General features: G+C 42.8%; 1 protein-coding gene and 1 long non-coding RNA gene across 3 annotated transcripts; one reads left to right on the top strand and one right to left on the bottom strand.

Moving 5' to 3' along the window:
* The first annotated feature begins 1,554 nt into the window (after nucleotides 1-1,554).
* On the top strand, nucleotides 1,555-10,675 carry sncgb (synuclein, gamma b (breast cancer-specific protein 1)). 2 transcript variants are annotated; one of them, XM_048268216.1, is made up of 6 exons: nucleotides 1,555-2,109; nucleotides 5,400-5,441; nucleotides 5,610-5,734; nucleotides 5,959-5,976; nucleotides 7,925-7,969; nucleotides 8,396-10,675. In XM_048268216.1, the coding sequence occupies exons 1-6, from the start codon at nucleotides 1,989-1,991 to the stop codon at nucleotides 8,402-8,404; spliced, it is 360 nt and encodes a 119-aa protein (XP_048124173.1). In that variant the 5' UTR covers nucleotides 1,555-1,988; the 3' UTR covers nucleotides 8,405-10,675. The 2 variants fall into 2 exon arrangements, with proteins under 2 accessions (XP_048124173.1, XP_048124174.1); XM_048268217.1 differs by lacking the exon at nucleotides 5,959-5,976 and having other exon boundaries at nucleotides 1,560-2,109.
* Nucleotides 10,676-12,213: 1,538 nt separating this feature from the next.
* LOC125310620 lies at nucleotides 12,214-13,340 on the bottom strand. The gene is made up of 3 exons (XR_007196326.1): nucleotides 13,185-13,340; nucleotides 13,027-13,092; nucleotides 12,214-12,601 (listed from the first exon to the last, which is right to left on the bottom strand). It is a non-coding gene; the product is annotated as an uncharacterized LOC125310620 (long non-coding RNA).
* Between the last annotated feature and the right edge of the window lie 6,163 nt (nucleotides 13,341-19,503).

The raw sequence follows: 19,503 nt of genomic DNA, 5'->3' as shown, positions 1-19,503 counted from the left end.
ATAAGACGCATAACAACAAGACAAAAGATGCCGGATGGAGCGGCGTAGTCGCCAGCGTACCCATGACATCAAGACATGAAAAATACATTTAAAAAATAACAAATACAAAAAATGCCGGACGGAGCCGCGTAGTCGCCAGCGTACCCGTGACACCAAGACATACAAGAAAGACAACAAAACAAATAAACAAATACAAAAAAACAAAAGAAAATATATTTAAAAAGGGGGGAAAGTGATGTTAAAAATTAGTCCAATTTCCAAACCAGCTGAAAATGTCCAAGGGCAATGATGATCCGTCAAAACTGCGCACAGAGCTGTGTCTTCACAACCGATGCAATGCCAACAAAGTTCTTTAGCAACTGACCAACCCGGTGAATTCACTGGCAGTCTGGAGATAACGTTAACGCTAGAAGCTAGGCCTTGTAGACTGCAGTCTGGAGATGACTGTCCAAAGTACTGAGCGATCGTGTAGATCCGCAATTCGGTGGACTTAACAGCGACCGATTGTGATAGAAATCGTGATATAGCTTTTTTCTCATTTGGTCATGGCCGATTTAATTTGGTGTGCTGCTGCCAGGAGGAATGTCTCCCCAGAAGAATGTGGTAGAAAGCATGTCCCATGCTTGGCACAAAACTCAAAAACATGCTATCTTTAATGTCATTCCCCCAGACAAGAAGCTTCACCTCTGAACTCTGCATTAAAAATCAATGGAGCTCTTTCTTTATAGGAGAAAGCACCCAATATCACTGCCAATAAAGCACTGAATTCTGCCTATGGATGTTGTGCAGGGCTTATGACACATGGTGTGGAGATATTTAGGTTGATGTCTAGCTCCTTGGGCTTGGCTGCTTTGAAATGTAATAGCTGCTAGATATTTAGCCTTTGTAGTAGTGATGGGTTGTGTCCCAGTCACGTGAGTGCGCACCATATGCCTCTAGTGCTCCCACTCCTGTCTCTGCAGTTAGGGGTGTCTCATCATCATCATCATCATGTCATCATGACAGGTAACCAATCAGCAGCTGGCAAGAAGGGGGGGAGTCACAGCTTTTTAGCCAATGGCTGTGCTGGAAGCTCTTTTTTCCTTTTGCAGAGGAGGACCTTTATGTGTACCTTACCGATGGAGGGGGAGTGATTCAGCTCTTTTTACATTATTTATTTCTATACCTCCCCACTCCACCCCACCTCAACAAATATGAACGACAGATTTAATCTCAAGCTATTTTTGGGTTTGTGTTTATATATTTTTTTTTCACGGATTCATAGTGTGAGTGCCCTCTTGGTGGAAGGATGGAAGTATTCAATTCAATGTTCTTTGTTTGTCCACACAATATGATAAACATAATGGATGACCAGCGTTTTACTATGCCAGATAAATCCCTATTGGATCACCAGAGATGCAAAGCTTTTTGGATTTAAAGTGTGATCAGCCCGTTTGAATGTTGCAGAGGGAGCGTGCGGGCTTGTTCAGTGTGTGTGTGTGTTTAAGGGGTGGGGGCTGGAGCCTCAGCACGACTTAAATGTGCTGCAGCATCCAGCAGGTTCTGTCTCTCTGCATCCCATAGTCCTGCGCGCGACTCCTCTCTCTCTCTCACACGCTTGCTTGTTCTCCTCTCCTCTCTCTCTCTCTCCCTCACTCACTCACCCTCTCTCTCTCACTCTCTCACTCACTCTTCACCGCTTGCGCTCTCAAAAGGTGTCCCAGTCCATCCGGTTCAGCTCAGACCCACTGCTTAATCCTCTCGCGCACTCGCTCTCTCTCTCTTTCCCCTCTCTCTCTCTCTCTTTCCCTCACTCTCCCTCGTGCGCGTTCCATCTCTCCCTACACACACACACACACACACACACATAGAAGAAGCAGCTTTGCGCACGGACACAATACACACGCACGCACGCACACACACACACATCTTTACACACCAAACGAGAAGAGCCCAGCAGGCCTTTCATCCAGCAGGTCCAAGGAACACCTCACACCAGCAAGTCCAGCATGGATGTTCTTATGAAGGGATTCTCCATGGCCAAGGAAGGAGTGGTGGCCGCCGCAGAGAAAACCAAGGCAGGCGTGGAGGAGGCAGCCGCCAAGACCAAGGAGGGCGTCATGTATGTGGGTGAGTGCTAACGGCGGCACGCTCTCGGGGGGGAGAGGAGCGAATCGCTGTTTTCACTGCTGATTCATTTCTGCCAGTGGAAACAGCTCGTAGGATAGGATAGGGGGTGAGCTAGGAAAGAAAGACTGAAAAATATGCCTGTTTTGAACAAGTGACAGAAGAGATCATGGTTTCTTTCGAGGTAAGACACGAGAAGAGGAGTTGGGGGGGGGGGGGGGACGAGGGAGGGGAGGGGAGGGGGGGGTCATCTCTCCCAAATGAGGTCCTGTGAGACTCCTGGTCTGGGACGCTGCTGAGACAGCGGTGTCATTTTTATGCACATTCAAACAGATGTAAGTAATGCGGCAGATGCAGCCAGAGCAGCACAGAGCCGATGCAGCGAGGGGTGGTGATGGAGCGAGAGAAGGGATGGATGCGGGGGTGATTTTCAGAGGACAGGCTTCAGCGAGCACGGCACGATGGAGATCAGCCTATTTCTCTCAGGGAGAAGAAAAGCGCTGTGTGTCTCTGATCTGTCGTCTGATCTGAGATCTGTTCAGTAGATTTATTTTATTGGGGACACAGTGCTCTTTCCTGAGACATGGTAGAATGCCTACGGCATCTCTCTGATGAGAAGGTGCTGTGTGAATATCAGAGAGACCCCTGATACAGCAGGGCAGATTATTATGAGAAAATGATGACAATTCATTGGCTCTCAATTCTACATTACATCAATATTTGTATGCGTGTGGAGAAGTGTGTGTAGGACTGAGTATCAGCTGAGCACTGCAGCAATCAGCCCCACCCCCATCACTCTCTCTACTCCCCACCCCCTGTGTGCGTGAGTGTGTGCGTGAGTGTGTGCGTGTGCGTGTGCGTGCGTGTGTGTGCGTGTGTGTGCGTGCGTGTGTGTGTGTGTGTGTTTGTGTTGCGGCAGGATTTTCTTGCTTATTTGAGAATACTCTGATGCCTAACACTACCCCCGCATACTCTTACAGCACTGTGGCATAAAATATGAAGCGAGAGATGGAGGGAGAGAAAGAGAGAAATGGAGAGAGAGAGAGAGGGAGACTGAGCGAGATGGCGGAACACAAAGTGCCATACTAGGTGTTATGTCATAGGAGCGTGCGGCAGCTCTTGCTCCCTGGGCTGCACACACACCAGATGGGGGTGGGATAGGATCAAAGAGTTATTCTGAGAGACGGAAAAACACGAGTATGGAAGAGAAATGACCGAAACATTTCAGCCCACAGTGTCCGTTGCTGAGCAATGCACCTGATCAAATATCCAATATCTGCTGCTGTAGCAGTTGACAGCGCACTGCTATGCTAGCTTTGACCTCCCTTGATCAGACTAGGGGTGTTCATCATTTTTATGATTCTGGCTGCAGTAGTGAAGTGAGTATTGTAATCTAACTGAAATGATCTAAGCTAAGAAAACATCATGTCCCCTTTTTGCAAATTTGCTAAGCTTTGGTGAGGCATTTAGTCCCTGAGCATTTTGTGCTCGTCATCAAGGTCATTCATTCAAAATTCACAATCCTTGCCATTTTCTTGCAAAGGGGTCTTTCATATGTGTGTGGATTTTCATCCATTTTGTGGTGAAGCAGATACCTTTCCTTCTCCCTATCTCATTGTAGTTTTATATATCTCTCTACAATTGGGAGGAGTCTAAATCATCTATACCCGAGAAAGCATCCAGTAGAGAATTGTATTTGCACCCCCCCTTCCAGTCCCACACCCAGAGCCTCCATGAGGGAAATTGCCAGAACCTAATTAGAGATGCAATATTACACAGTTCGGCATACAGTCCTTACAGTGGGATTTTATTGTACACTAGCAGCTGTTTGCAGCTGGGTTTGCTTGCAGCTGTACAGAAGTGTGTCTGAAATCACTCAGTAATCCCAGAACGGGACACGCCGCTGCAGCTGGTGCTCAGCCGCCTCTGGCGTGAGACATGGGGACTGCAGCAGGGGGAGGGCGCGAGAGAGAGAGAGGGAGAGGGAGAAATGGTGATGGAGGGAGAGAGAGGGAGAGAGAGGGAGGGAGAGAGAGGGAGAGAGAGGTGGTGATGGAGAGAGGGAGGCAGGCAGGCAGGCAGAGGGGGGAAGGGTGGATGGGGTTGGGGGGTGTCTGGTGTGACGTGAGAGACTGCTTTGCAGCGCAGGCAGGGCAGACGCCTGTGCAGATGCTCCAGTCCGTCACATGGCCACCACTGCTGCTGCTGCCACTGCTGATGATGTACGGGGTGTGTGGAGAGAGAGAGATGGAGAGAGAGAGAGAGAACGGGTGGAAGCGAAGGAGACAGTGGGGTGGGGGGGGGGTATAGATGAAAAAGAGAGTCTCAGCAGGACCCAGAGAGCAGCATCCAGACAGCCCCCCCCCCCCAGTGGACAGTGGAGGGGGGCAATCACATTTTCATAAAGAGCAAGGATGAGAGACACTATACTATACTATACTATACTATACTATACTATACTATACTATACTATATTATAGGCTAATATACTATACTATACTATATTATACTATATTATAGGCTACTATACTATACTATACTAGATGTATAGATTTTCTACAGATTTGTATGGAGTGCCACAGATACACACTGTGAGGTAAGGCATATTATAAGCTGGTTATGAAATAAAAGCTTGTAGTATCGTTTAGTTTGCAACAGGATTTGCTGATGCATCCTTCTTTGGGCTAAATCTCTGTTAGTCTCTCTCTTTCTGTTTTCTCTCCTCCTGATGCTCTCTCCATCTCTCTCTCTCTGTTTTCTCTCCTCTCATTCTGTCTCACGTTCTCTTTGCCTTCTCTCTCTGTCCTCCCCATCCCTCTCCAGTGAGTTATATAACTCCCATTTAATCAGCAGGGCAGCTGCTAAATACGTACAAGGATGCAGATAGTTACAAAGGCCAGGGGTGTAATTCCGAGTGGGATACAATTGTACTGTATGTTACTATGCTTAAAAGGGTTTGTTGCCACAGGTAGATATGCAGGTAGGGAGGTAGAGTTCATTTAGAGGAGAGAATATATTACCACACAGAGAGTAGTGTTTATGGAGTGTAACTGCAGTCATCTTGCCTACAGTAAGCGTCCCAATACTTGAATGCTGCATAAAATGGCTGCCAGGAACCCCTATGTTTTTGACCTTATTAGAGGGTGCACAGAGCAGTGTCCTCCACAGAGAGGGGATACAGAGCTGTCCACTTGAGTCCACAATAGCAGCAGAATGCAACAATGAAAAAATATGAATGACACAAACCTAAAACAAAGCCTCTTACAATCCTTGTCTGTATCTTTTTTTCACAGGTGAAAAGACAAAACAGGGAGTAGAAGCCAGCGTAAATAAAGGTATTGCATTGCATGCATTTGTACAATCATATTTAGTGCAAACATATTCCATGTATTTGTGCATGTACTTAGTATGCAGGCATATAAGCCTCTGAATAAATAATCCTGTTTATGGTATTGTGGCGATGGAACTCAGTCTTAACGCTCCTCTCTAACATTTGCCTCCAGTGGCCAACAGGACCACTGACCAGGCCAATATTGTTGGAGACCCTACAATGGCCGGTGCTGACCTCTCCCAGCAGACAGGGCAGGGAGTGGAGAACGTGGCTGCCGGCTCCGGCATGGTCAACCCGGTGAGTGGCTCAATGCTCTAGCTGGGTGTCATTGATCCGTTTGGTTGGTGTCAAAGTTAAGATGAGTTATTTTTTGTATACGATGTTGCTCTGGCGCTGATGCCAAGGTGAAACGTGTGTGGTGAAATTTAAAGACGGTCCTGCAAGTGTCTGATTGTCATGTCTAATGCTGTGAACCTAACCTCTCTTCTGTCTCTCATCACTCTTCCTCTGGCTTAAATCAGGATGAGGTTGCTTATGAGGTGCCTGCATTGTTGGGGGGAGGGGACAATGATTTATGAATGCACAGCATGCCCCATAAAGCTTAAAATGGCCCGGGCTGTGAGCAAAACCAGCATAAGCCCATTTAATCTTGTTCACACACAGGTTTGGTCTTCTTCTTAGTCTTCTCTGGTAGACGGTGTGGTAGTTTAATCATTTGACCTCTATTGAGGTGTACAGTGTACCCATCATAATGATATTTGCAAAAAGTATGGTAACATCTAGGTGATAGTGAAAAAATCAGTAGAGAAGGAAGAATTTGTCACTGTGACAGTTCATTGTGTCTGGTTAGCTTACAAATATTGGTCTAGAGTAAATGTGCTAAGATTTAATATTCATGAATTAAATTACATAGTGTGTATTACGTAACATTCCTGATTTTTAGTCATTCTGTATAAATCTCATTGGGTGAATCTTGTCCAGTATGTCCAGTTCCAAGCCTGCTAGCCCATACTAACCCCATCTAAGGAAAGCTCAGCTGTGACCAGCGCTGCTCTGGTTTGGGGCGGACCGAATGAAATGTCAAGATCTGTGGTTAAACCAGATAGTGTAGCAAGCTACTTGCTGTTCGTTTGGCAGCATATTGGCAAACCCTGGTATGTGTTATGAGCAATGGAACATTATGTCCTGCCCTACGTAACCATAGCGTAGCACACCCTTTATGCTCCCTTATGTCAATATGTCTATATGCTACCAGCTATGCATTGTAGATGTAATTAAAGTTATTTGAAATGAATACCTATACAGATGATTTATCAATCCTGTCTGTATATCGGTTTATTTATTAACAGAATTTGGAAAGAATAAGCTGTATTTAGCAAATAGTATGTTTATGAAATTCCATGTGGGATATCTTCATAGACTTGTACACCTGCCCGCAATAATTGCTATATGTTTCCACTAGCACACAGCATTGGCTAGATAGTAAAAAAAAACATGAATATCAAAGCAAAGCAAACCACACCTGTCTTGGCCTTTCAGCCAGTCTGATATAACCTGCTCTTGGGGCAGATTTGTCCTCTGAACCAGGTTGACAGAATGACTGTACCATGCTTAGAGTACAGGCGAATGTGGGAATGTGTGTATGTGCGTATGCTTCTGTATGCGTTTGACCCAGGGATGATTTCTTCCCTGACACTGATCCACTTCCTCATGCTGCACGCCCTGCCATTGAGACTGCCTAACAAACAGAACCGCGGCGGAGTTCTTGACTTGTTGACAGATCTGCTGAGGTGTTGGCTGCCATTGTCAATGGCAAAGCCACTCACGCTCAGGCAACAACTGTGTTGACATTTTCCATGCACATTCTTTCTGGATGTGGTGGCATTGTTCTCATTTCATCCAAGTCTCGACAAAAACCGCTGGGTAGAGAGAAAATGGGGAAGTGGAGACACATCTTTTAAATGAGAGAGCATGGAATCAGGAAGTTGGAAAGGGAGAATGAAGCGTGCGAGTCCTCCACTGTAGCCACCAGTATGAGTCAGCAACAGGGCAGCAGCCTGCTCCGACTGCAATGCAGAGGCAGCCTAGCCTAGCCTAGCCACGGCTGATGTTCTAGCCCAGCAGCAGCGGGAGAGAGAGAGGGGGGCCAATCCATCATCCCTACCGCAGGATGGACACGAGCGCTCCACTCAGCCCTCAGCAGCAGCAGACAACGCTGCTGCATCTCCTGCACACACACACACACACACACACAGACACACAGACACACACACATAACCACAGGAGGGCTCAGCGGTAGCTCATGACCACTAACACAAATCGCTGCATCTCTGCATGCATGGATGAAACTAAAACCTGCTGCTTCAGAGCTTGAAGGAATGACATCTTTGACATCATCATGTCAAAAGAAATGGAATGTGTTGCCTGGTCTCAGACTGCCAGTGCTCTAGCTCCCCCTAGTGCTCACGTTGTGTCTTGTGTCCACAGGCTGACTTTCAGGGAGGCATGGAGCAGGGAGGAGATGGAGGAGAGGTGAGTGGAATTCACCAGCCGTCTTTGCCTGCTGTTTTCCTACTATTACACATTCTACACAGTTATGGCTATCGGTACATCCTTGTGCAAATGAACTGAAACAAATGTGCAGCTGTCTGAGGATGGAGGAAGAATTGGTCTGTGTTCCATTCTGCTTTAAATTCCTATGAGCGTGCACCACTTGTCTTGTGAGGGTCGTTTTTTACTTTCAGTAATTTAAAACACACAGTGTCTGGGTGCTGGGTGCTGATTACGATTTATTTTGTATTTTGGAGAAATGACTCTGTCTCCTTTACATTTACATGATTTAAATTCAATTCATTTGCACAAGGGTGACACATACCAGAGTCAAGGTGTGTCCAGATGTTCTGGTCCCAGTGGAGCCAGTGCTGGTGTGCTGACGGTGTGGTCTCTTGTGTCCTGCAGGGTTATTAAGCTGCTGGTGGGCAGCCGACCCGTCCTGTTCCCCCCTCAGCACCACTCAGAGCCCGGCACCTGCAGGCCTCTGCCCCTCCTCGACTCCAGATGTTATTGATGATATTTTTTGTGACTGTATGGATACCAAACTTCAAAAAAAAGAGACTCTCCCAGAACCCTCTTTCCCAAATTGCCCCCTTTACTGCTCGGTGTAGCTCTATACTCATGCCCCCCCTGCCCCGTCCCACACCCACCCCCACCACCCACCTCCTGCTCCTCCAGTGTTGTTGTTGTCATGCTACTACCCACCCTAGTGTTACTGTTACCTCCACTGCCCACTATGTGACTCATTACACACACACACACACACACACACACACACATACACACACACCATCATCAGCACACACACACACACACACACTGTCATCAGCACACACACACACACACACACACACCCACACACCGTCATCAGCACACATGCACACACACGGACATGCACACGCAGGCACAAATGCATACACACAGTCTTCAGACTTGGGAGCAAAAAGGGAGTTTGAAGAATACATAAAGGGATTATTACTGTAAGGCTTTTGAGGATTATGTGGGATTGTGAGAGTTTGCAACTGAATGTGATGGGCCCGACACAGCTGTGAATTGAGCTATGCACGGATGTGGGGATAGGTGGCATGGTTGGGGATGTTTAAGATGGGAAGTTGCTGTTGGTATTGAACGTGAGAAAGCAATATGTATTCTCTTCCACTCCATCATGGGCATGTAGCAATATATTGTATTATATTTCTTTGCTTCACTGGGGACATCAAGTTATATAATCTGCAGTTTTTGTCTTCACAAAAGTGCAATGTGTTCTGCAGTCCAGTGAGGTGTGTATGAAATTCACTCAGAAATACAGTACAATCCTCTGCCTTGTGTTCCATATAAGAGTATGTGTCATTGCTTGTGGATTGCAGTAATGTCAGTAGTGATATGGTTTGGCAGTGCATATTTAAAAAAAACAATTATTTATTATGTCAGATTATTTTTGAATGTAAGAACAGATATAACCTAGAACACAAAGTATGCATTAAACTATTTTTGTTCATTTAACAAAGATAGATGTGCATTTTCTTGGTTGGCTTGTCTTTGTAAATCTGTGATTACGTAAAGAGTTCTATATATATATATATGTATAGGAGTGTTCATACTGTAGCTAGAGAGCCATCCATTTTATGTTTCTATCTGTTCTTGGTAAAAATAATTCGAGTTGGTGAGAGAGGGGGTTGTATAGTCACAATGTAGAGTGAGAAAAGGAGGACAAAACACCGAGTGCTGAACACCCTTCATTTGTCTGTCCTGATTTTATTGGAACGCATGTTTGTGCAGTTGGTGTGCCACCTCTTCAATGCCCGCAGTGTAAAGCAATAGACCAGTCATGATATCTGACTGCCTCTCTAGGTTTGTTCTTCAGTGGTTGTGTCGGTTTATTAGCAATGTTGTTGTATCAAGCAAATGCTAAAGATGTTCATGAGATTTTTTTTAATTAATTACAGAGGACTGTCTGTCACAATTGTTGGATCTGTCCTTCTTCCCCACTCTCAGTTGGATACCTAAATTTCTGACACCAATTTATCTGTTAACAGTGTGTGCTACCCCCTGCCGAAGGCTTGTGTCTGCTTTAGATAACTATGACAGATCTTTTTAACATCGCAGTGAGTTCTTTCTTTGAAGCCATTGGAAAACTGAGGACTGCATGTTGCCTTATCAGCACTTAGATACACACACACACACACACACACACACGCACACACACACACCCACACTCATGCACACCCCTGTCACAATTTCACACCCACGCACAAACACTCACACATACACAAATATGCACAGGCGCATACTGTGAGGCACATTTACATACCTGCACATACCTCAATCCCACCATGCACATACGTGCACGCGCGCGCGCACACACACACACACACACACACACACACACACACACACACACACACACACACACACACAGCACATTTAAGTTGGCATCAAAGCAGACAAGCTGATTTTATAAATAGTCAAGTGAAATAAAGAGTTTTGTTGAAATGTAAACCAGAGGGTCCTTTGTTAAAATGTTGTGTACTGTTTATTTGTTATTGTTCAGTCCACAATTGAGTGACCCAGGGTTATGAGGAAAACAATGGATGTAACAATGGATTATAGGCTAATCACAAAATCTGTGTTGATCTTAAATTAAGTAAAGTTACGAAATACATTCAAATACTTTACGACATTGTAGAATGGTTGTTGGTTAATAAAAATAATATGAATATTATTAATAATAATAATATCCTATAAACTGTGTTCTGTAAATTGCATGCATCACTGTAACATACTGGTCATCATAACATATCAAGTTTCTCTGGGTGTTAAATCTAACACACAGCAATATGGAGCTCTCAGTAATACAGTGTGTCTGGAACATGTTCAAACAAGAAATCCGCTTTCGGGGTAAACAATTGCATAAAATCAGAAAAAAGTACCTTTATGAAGCGCGGCAGCTGTGTCTGATTTAATTTGTAATACTTTCATGAGCGGTTTTGCAGGGAGTTCCACAAAGGGAGCATGTTGATTAGCACACTGTGATTAGACAACAGTGCCACATCCAGGCAACGTAGGTCATGCACATAGTGCATTCATATAAAATATAACCTAATCAAAATGCATTCATATAAAAAAAGTCTAACAGGACAGAAATGCATTGCTGTTATCACTTCCCAAAGTAGTATGAATAAATGAATGAATAAATTGATGATCTATCTTTCACATAGGCCACTGTGAAGGGCAATGCAAATGTTGCATGTCCAGGTGTGAAATACAATTCCACAAACATATAAACATGGAAGGCACCTGAATAGCACAGATCACTGATTATTGAACATTAAAAACTGCTAGACACAAAACCTTGAGTGCAGTGAGCTTTTGGACAAACTATGGGCAATATACTTATGAATAGCTGTCTTTTTTTTTTAGTTGCAAAGTCATAAGGGCTCTCACACTGTGTGATTGACAGGATCTACAAATGCATGCATGCATGGTGAATATTTTAATTTTACAGAGCAAGATTTCACAAGGTTCTAAAAATGGAGGTAAAACATCACAGCACATCACCTGCCTCATCTCGTTCAACAACATTGTGGAACGTGACTTCAGAAAAAAAATATGGGGTGTGGATTTGGCACCTTCTCTCGTCAAAGTTAGGGTTGCCACGTGCCATATCAGTAAAATTCCATGCTCTGGCAAACTGTAGTTACTGATCACATATTTTGACTGTAGTGTTTTAATAGTGTTACTCATCTGAGTTACATTGCATTCAAGATGTGAAAATAAACAGTATTTTATTATTGACAAACCTTTATAGTCAATTCATGACTTCCAAGAGAACTGTGGACCAATACCAATAACAAACAACCTTGGCTCTTGGCTGATCAATGTTACTATGATGTACAGGGTCAATTACACATGAGTGAGTTAGATTTGTGGTTGTTAAAAGTAAATAAAGTATTCTTCTAATAACTACTTGGTATTATGGGAGAATATTACAATTTTAAACCCAATTAGAGTGCTGGATAGACCCTGAGCAGGAAACCACTAGTTCATGCACATGTAGCTGTTAGTATGCCATGGACTGAAAAGGCTATTTAGCAGAAAATTAAAAATGTAGCCAAGGAAAGGCAAATAGTCAATACCACTTTCTATTAAATGTAGGAATGTATCTGTAGTTTATTTCAGTTACTTGGAATGGACATATAAAATTCACTCGTTTTAAACTTTCATGTAATTGAACAGCATGCTTTATTTCAAAATCTTAAATAGCATCTAAACAACTTGTAGTCATCAGTGCTGCTCTGGTCATGTAAACACAAAGCTCTGGAGAAACTTACTAGTACAGACATTTTGACAAACTCTTTATTACTTATACTAAAACTATTGCAACTACTAGCAATGGCTGCTGACTTTATGACAAAAGAATTTGGAAATTTGTATCAGATCTATCAAAAAGCAATATTTGCATATCAAACAATATTACACAAACAATAGCATTGCAGAAAAAAATCATCCAAATAGTTTTTTTGCCAATATTTAGAGCCTGGCCAGCAGCACTGTCTGCGGCGGCACCACCAGCGAGCTTCCCAGCCACATCCCCCACCATGTCTCCGACACCTGCACAAGATGTTATGAGTGAAGATATGGAAATACAGTAAAAGCTGTTGGCATAGTACTGGTGGGTTAAGCACATTATAGGATAAAGTCTCTGTAATCAAGATCAGTTTAGAATGTAATAGAATCTCTTGCAATCTTGTTGGTAATCCACAGTCTATATTTGTAGCTGGTAGTCCACATTGAGAATGGCAAGAGCATAGTGATTTCTTTGCTGAAGTCGCCGCTTTAACCCTCTCTGGTACCGTCACACCGGTGTGACGGGAATGTTGAGAAATGAACATTCTAAAGAATATCTGGGTTCATTGAATTCAACATAGAACTTTAGAACCTTCAATTGTTGCGGAACTTAGAATGTTCAAAAACCTACACCTTTAAGGGTTAAATGTGTATGAATGAGTGTCAGTAAATGTGAAGGATATGATCACCTTTTTTTTTCTCCTCTTTCGCTCCTCCACCCATCAGATCACCAACTTTCTCCTTTGCAACTTGAGCTGCAAAAAGACAACATGTTGTGCTCCAAAATCATGGAAATGTCAGGCATCATTGCTAAAGGACTACAGTAAAACAAATTTTAGAGGCTTACCTGCTTTATCAATGACCTGGTCAACCTGTCCGTCGACAGCTCCCTTCACAAAGTCCATATTCTTGGATACGTTTGTTCTTGCTAATGCACACAGGACTGTGAAGAATGGAGTGTGTGTGTGGAGATGCGACTGCTACACTCTCATATAGGGTTGGCATCTCGCTAGCCACGCCATCCATCAGCTGCCAGGAGGACGCACCCACCCATTCGAACACAGTCCAACCCTCTCTCTCACATATGCACTCAACCCTGACTAACCAGTATCACACACACCACACACCCCCTGCCAACACACCCTCGGCCAAACAAACACTCTCCACAGTGAAACTGACACTGATGACACTGATCAACATCACATAATCTTACACATTTCTTTTTAGATATTTAGAGTCATTTATATTTTATTTAGTCTTACAGTGCCTAAACTATTCACCCCCTTTGGATATTTCCCATTTTGTTGCTTTAATAAATGGAATCTTTGTCAATTTAATTGGGCCTTTCTTACAATAATTAAATCCCCTCTTTAATGTCAAAGTGAAAGCAGATTTCTACAAAGTATATGCTAATATTAATTATTTAAAAATATATAATGCCAAAAAAAACGGTTGCATAAATATAGAATAATGGCGGGGGAGGGCACCTATGACAACTCTGAAGAAGTTAAATGCAGTTCTCAAATGAAGCTCTTCAGTCAGAGCTCTATGGGTGAGTGGCAATACTCTTATTAAATCTCGACTAAAGTTTGCCCAAAGACATGTAGGAGACTCCAAGGTCAAATGGAAGAAGGTTCTTTTTGGTCTGATGAGACTAAATGATATGCATGGTATTGAGTGACATCCAGCCTTCATTGCTTTGGTAATGAAACAGACATTTTCTGTTTGCAATTAAAAGTGAATTATGAGCCTGGTAACCACCTAGCCTGTCTCACAGGAATGCGTTTTTAATCGGCATATCATGTGCTTTATGTAAATGCTTAATTTCTGGTTTAAGGGAAACAAAATATTGAAGAATTCCATTACACTCTTTGAAGGCATGCCATGCCTTGAAGCATAGGCCTAACCGTTATTCGATTGGCTGGTGCCTTGTGCAGCAAAAGTTGAAGTCAAAAGACGCATCTCGTTCATTTTAGATGGATTTACGTCATCTGTTGCCGAAGTGAATTGTGGGTCTGACCGTTGCGTTGCTTTTTCCCGTCGCCTCCATCGCCTCTGATGTTTACCTTGAAGCATAACCGTAATTGTATTTACTGTGTAGCCAATGCCAACGGGATGCGTCTCCAGCACTGCATTCATACAAGCGTGTGTAGGCTAGGCACCGAAATGTTCAACTTTTGCTGCACCCACGGACAGCAACGCAAGTCAAACGCAAATCAAATAACGATTATGCTTCAAGGTGTAACCTGCGTTGTGTTGAACCTGCGCGATTCAGCCCTGCACACGCCCGGACTCGAACCGTCTAACACCGAGGTGAAGTTAGTTTGATATTTGTTATTCGGATATTCGACAGATATTCAAAAAAAAATGTATGCGGCCGGTTTCACCCCGTGTTTGCAGACAATGTACAAACAGATGACCTGTCTACTTGCTCCCAGCCGTCCTTAGGGACCGTCTAAAAAGTACCTCCTGAATTACCTTCATAGTCTTTTTTGTCAATAGTTTTGACATCATGTGACCTAGTGACTCCAAACCAATTCAAAATAGCTATCCTATATGGGACTCATCAGACACACCTCTTTTTATAGTCACTGTATGCACACTGTATTTTATATGAATATTTTAAAGAAAATACATTATTTGCCATCATGAATGGTCTCCTTTTTTCAATAAGTCGTGTGATCTAGGGACTCCAAACCAATATAGAATAATTATCCTATTATTCCAAACCAATGCAGAATAGTTATCCTATATGGGACTAATCAGACACACCTCAAATTAATATGATTTTTGCACATACTATTTTATATTAATTTCTTAAAGAAAACCAATTTGTTTCCTATGGAAGCTGCTTTGTGTACCTTCAATACCTTACCAATACCTTCAAAATACTGGGTCCTAGACATCACAGATCAACATAGAACTGTTCTGCTATGTGATACTAATCAGACACACGTCAATGTGAAATAATATTTTGCATGAACTATTATATTATTATTTTTTTTAAAGAATCACATTTATTTCCTATGGAAAACAGCTTTTTGCTCAATAGCTGCCACATGAGGGGTCCTAGACAACACAGATCAATACAGAACTGTTCTGCTATGGGGTACTTATCAGACAGAGATCAGAGATTCAATATGAAAAATTATTTGCCATCTACTATTATATGGAAGGTATTGAGAAAAATACAGAATATTTATAGAAAGTTTCCATAGGAAACAAATGGGTACTATAAAATAGTATGTGCAAAATTTATATTAATTTGAGGTGTGTCTGATTAGTCCCATAAAGGACATACTGCATTGGTTTGGTGTCCCTACGTTACTTCCCTGGGGGTATTGAAAAAGGAGACCATTCCTTATAGGAAACAATGTATTTTCTTTAAAATATTAAAATAAAATAGATTGTGCATTCAATGGTTATAAAAAGAGGTGTGCCCGATGAGTCCCATATAGGATAACTATTCTGCATTGGTTTGGAGTCACTAGGTCACATGGCTTGGGAGGTATTGAAAAAAGAGGACCATTCAAATAGGAAATAATGTATTTTTTTTACAAAATATTCATATAAAATACAGTGTGCATACAGTGACCATAAAAAGAGGTGTGCCCGATGAGTCCCAAATAGGATAACTATTTTGAATTGGTTTGGAGTCACTAGGTCACATGATGTCAAAGCTATTGACAAAAAAGACTATGAAGGTTCAGAAGGTACTTTTTAGACGGTCCCTAAGGTCGGCTGGGAGCAAGTAGACAGGTCATCTGTTTGTACATTGTCTGCAAACACGGGGTGAAACCGGCCGCATACATTTTTTTTTAAATATCTGTCGAATATCCGAATATCAAATATCAAACTAACTTCACCTCGGTCCCGCTAACAGCAGCACCTCGGATCGGGAGGCGAGCGCGCTAACAATTGAGCCAATAGCCCAGGCTACTGGCTCGCATGCCAGCAGCACTCTTGAGGCGTCGGGGAGTGAGGTTTACCAACGTTCCACAAGCACAGCTAGCTAGCTAGCTGGCATCCGTTACACTGGCATACACCATAGTGGACCACATAGGGAAAACCCACCGGCATGTAGTTACCCAAGCGTTTGAATCTAGGGAATTGATCCTGTTAGACCTTCTGTGTAGTGAAGGTTGAGAGGACACATCATCCTTGCATGTAACATGCTGTTCCTACATTTTGCCATTGTAAATGTTCTAAAGAATGAAAATCAGTTTGAGGTAAAGCTATTTTATATTAAACTAAATGTACTACATTTTGGTGCCCCCGATGCCCTTAGGTTCCCTGATGCACATGGTGGTGACGGCGGCACTGGGAGCATCATGCTGTGCGGATACTTCTCCACAGCAGGCCCTGAAAGGCTTGTAAAGGTAAAAGTAAAATTAATTCAGCAAATATGGAAATCCTGGATGACAATCTGATTCAGTCTGCAAGAGAACTACGGTTTGGGAGAAGAGCCAAAGCTTACAGCAAAAACAACACAGAAATGGTTTAAAGACAACGAGGTGAATGTTCTGGAGTGGCTGAGTCAAAGCCCAGAGCTCAATCCTATAGAAAATCTGTGGCTGGACTTGAATTCCGAACACCCGATCCCCTTCCAACCTGGCAGAGCTTGAGCAGTTGTACAAAGAAAAATTTAGTAAAATTTCAGTATCCAGATGTGCAAGCCTGATTGAGACATATTCACTCCAGACTCATGATTAATTGCGGCCACAGGTGCACCTACTCAGTGCTGACTTGAAGGGGGTGAATACTTTTTATAGGCACTGTAAGTACTTCACGGTGGTGTCTTCCATAGTAATAGTTCAGCATCATTAAAGATGTCCTAAACCACACAAAGTGCAAAGAAAGTAAACACGGTACAATGGAGCCAGTAACGGACTTGTGAGGAATAATTTGATCTTTCAAATATCCACATGGCCACAACAAACAGTTTTGTGGTGCTCTGATAGCCATGTGCACAAACCTCTGGGATACTATAAGGACTGACGCAGTCACACAGCCACTGGCCTCTGTAGGGTGACGTTGTGAGTAAGTAGCCATCTGTGGCTTAAGTTCCGTCAGAGACGCTGTCAGTCCAGTGCATGCAGTGCCAGGGACAATGTCATTGTTTATGTCAGGGAACGTCCTGTACATTATAAACACACACACACACACACACACGTGCCAAGTGCCACATGCATGACAAACACACAAGTACTGTTTACATATACTCAAACTCATACTGTTTACATTATACTCAAACTCATACTCAACTAATAAACACTTAGGAAACAACCCTAACCTTTTTTAAAGGATAGTTTTTTTTCCCCCTCACAGGATCAAAAGAGTATATATACTTATGTTTTTTTTAATTGCAAGCAATGACATTGTGTTCACACTAAAGGCTGGGCACAATTCCATCTTACACAATGCAAAAGAGACTGCACACACAAATTTGTTTCTTATTTCAAATATTTTATACACACAGCCCTGTATGTTAGCACTGCCTGGAATTTATCCACACATAATTAATTGGCTGAAGGCCCTACCCTAGAGATGTTTGAACCAGGCCAGCCAGCAGCCACATCAATGGATACCGCCGGTCTCTGCTGATTTACTGAAGCTAAACAGGTGTGGGCTTGCTTAGTACTTGGATACTTGGGAAACTAAGTTCGCTGGAAATGGTGTTGGTGGGAGTAAACAGTGCAGTGTTGGGGACACTGCTTCCGATGAGACGTAAACCGAGGTCTTGACTCACTGCGGTCATTAAAGATCCGATGACGCCAATTGCAATGAGTGGGGTCCCTGGTCTCCTGGCTAAATTCCCAACTGAACAAAACTTACTCAGTCAGCACCTCTCATACTAAACTGTTTCTCCTCCAAAGAAAAACCCAGTATTCATTTCGTTTTTTTCTGATTGCTTAAGCACATTTTTTGTAACTATGGCTTTTTTTGCAAAACTCTACACACAAATAGGAAAACCTTTCACCCAATCAGCAAAACATTGTAGTTCTCTTCCAAAAGCTAACACACCTTGCTCTTCACACCTTCGTAAAAATTGTGTTTTCGTATCAAACAGTAAACACAAGCCATCACAATAATAAGCACACAATGTGCCAACTACACGCTGATGGTATGAATAAAAAACACATCTGGCTTTTGCTTTCTCTGTGCAAAAGGTAGACTATGTCAGTTTGAGGTCATACTTTTGTTATAGTTCTGTAAACATACAGAGATCCAAACTTCAAGTATTGGTGTTTATTTACACACATCAAAACAAACACAAGTGTTTTTTTCCAAGTCAAAACACAAAATAGCAATTTCACTGAGACAAAACAAATCATCTACATCGGGTCGTCTCCCTCAAAATTCCATCTACATCACATGCACTGTCCTAGTCCAAGGCACCGGGGAAAATATATTCTGGAATGCCGTATCCAGGCCTGACATGACAATATCCCCACATGTAGACTGATTTTTTTTTGCCTGTAAAAGGGCTAATTCTTTCTCTTCTTACCCTTCCTCTTTCCCCTCTTGCTCCTCCTTGTCCCTTTCCTCTAACTTCACCTCCTCGTCATCCTCTCCCTCTCACTTCTTCACCTCCTCGTCATCCTCTCCCTCCTTCACTTCTGCCTCTTCTTCCTCCTACTTCTTCACCTCCATGTCCTATTCTTCAGCCTCCTCTAATTATTACTCTTCCTGCTCCCTCCATTGTACATGACCTGTGGTTTATTTATAGTGCTTAGGCTGATTGCAAAGTGAACGAATTATCTAAAACAGTTTTCACATGTGTGCCAGAGAGTTGGCAAAATAGTGTAAATGATAGCCATACATGTGTATAGATTTGCTAGTGTGTTGATCATTTGGAAATTGAGTGTAATACAGGAGTTGTGTTTACAGTTCCGCAAAAAGAGTGCTGTGCAGTGAATTGTGCCTACAGTTGTGCAAAATGTGTGTTCCAAAATTGCAAACTGAGTGCAAAGCAGTGTTTGTGCTTTTAGTTTTGCGAGTGGTTTTGTTATAAGTATTAATAGTTTTAGAAATTGTGCTATAAGAATCACGGTTGTGTTTAAGCATTCAGAAAAAAACTGTAATTAATGATGAGATAAAAGATAGTGGTTGGTAGAGATGTGTTAAAAGGCCTGGAAATAACACAGTAAACTGTCCCAACACGG

The sequence above is a fragment of the Alosa alosa genome, chromosome 17 (assembly GCF_017589495.1).
Source record: "Alosa alosa isolate M-15738 ecotype Scorff River chromosome 17, AALO_Geno_1.1, whole genome shotgun sequence".
Taxonomy (NCBI): domain Eukaryota; kingdom Metazoa; phylum Chordata; class Actinopteri; order Clupeiformes; family Clupeidae; genus Alosa; species Alosa alosa.
Note: the sequence above shows the minus strand (reverse complement) of the source record. Positions and strands in the feature narration are given on the sequence as shown.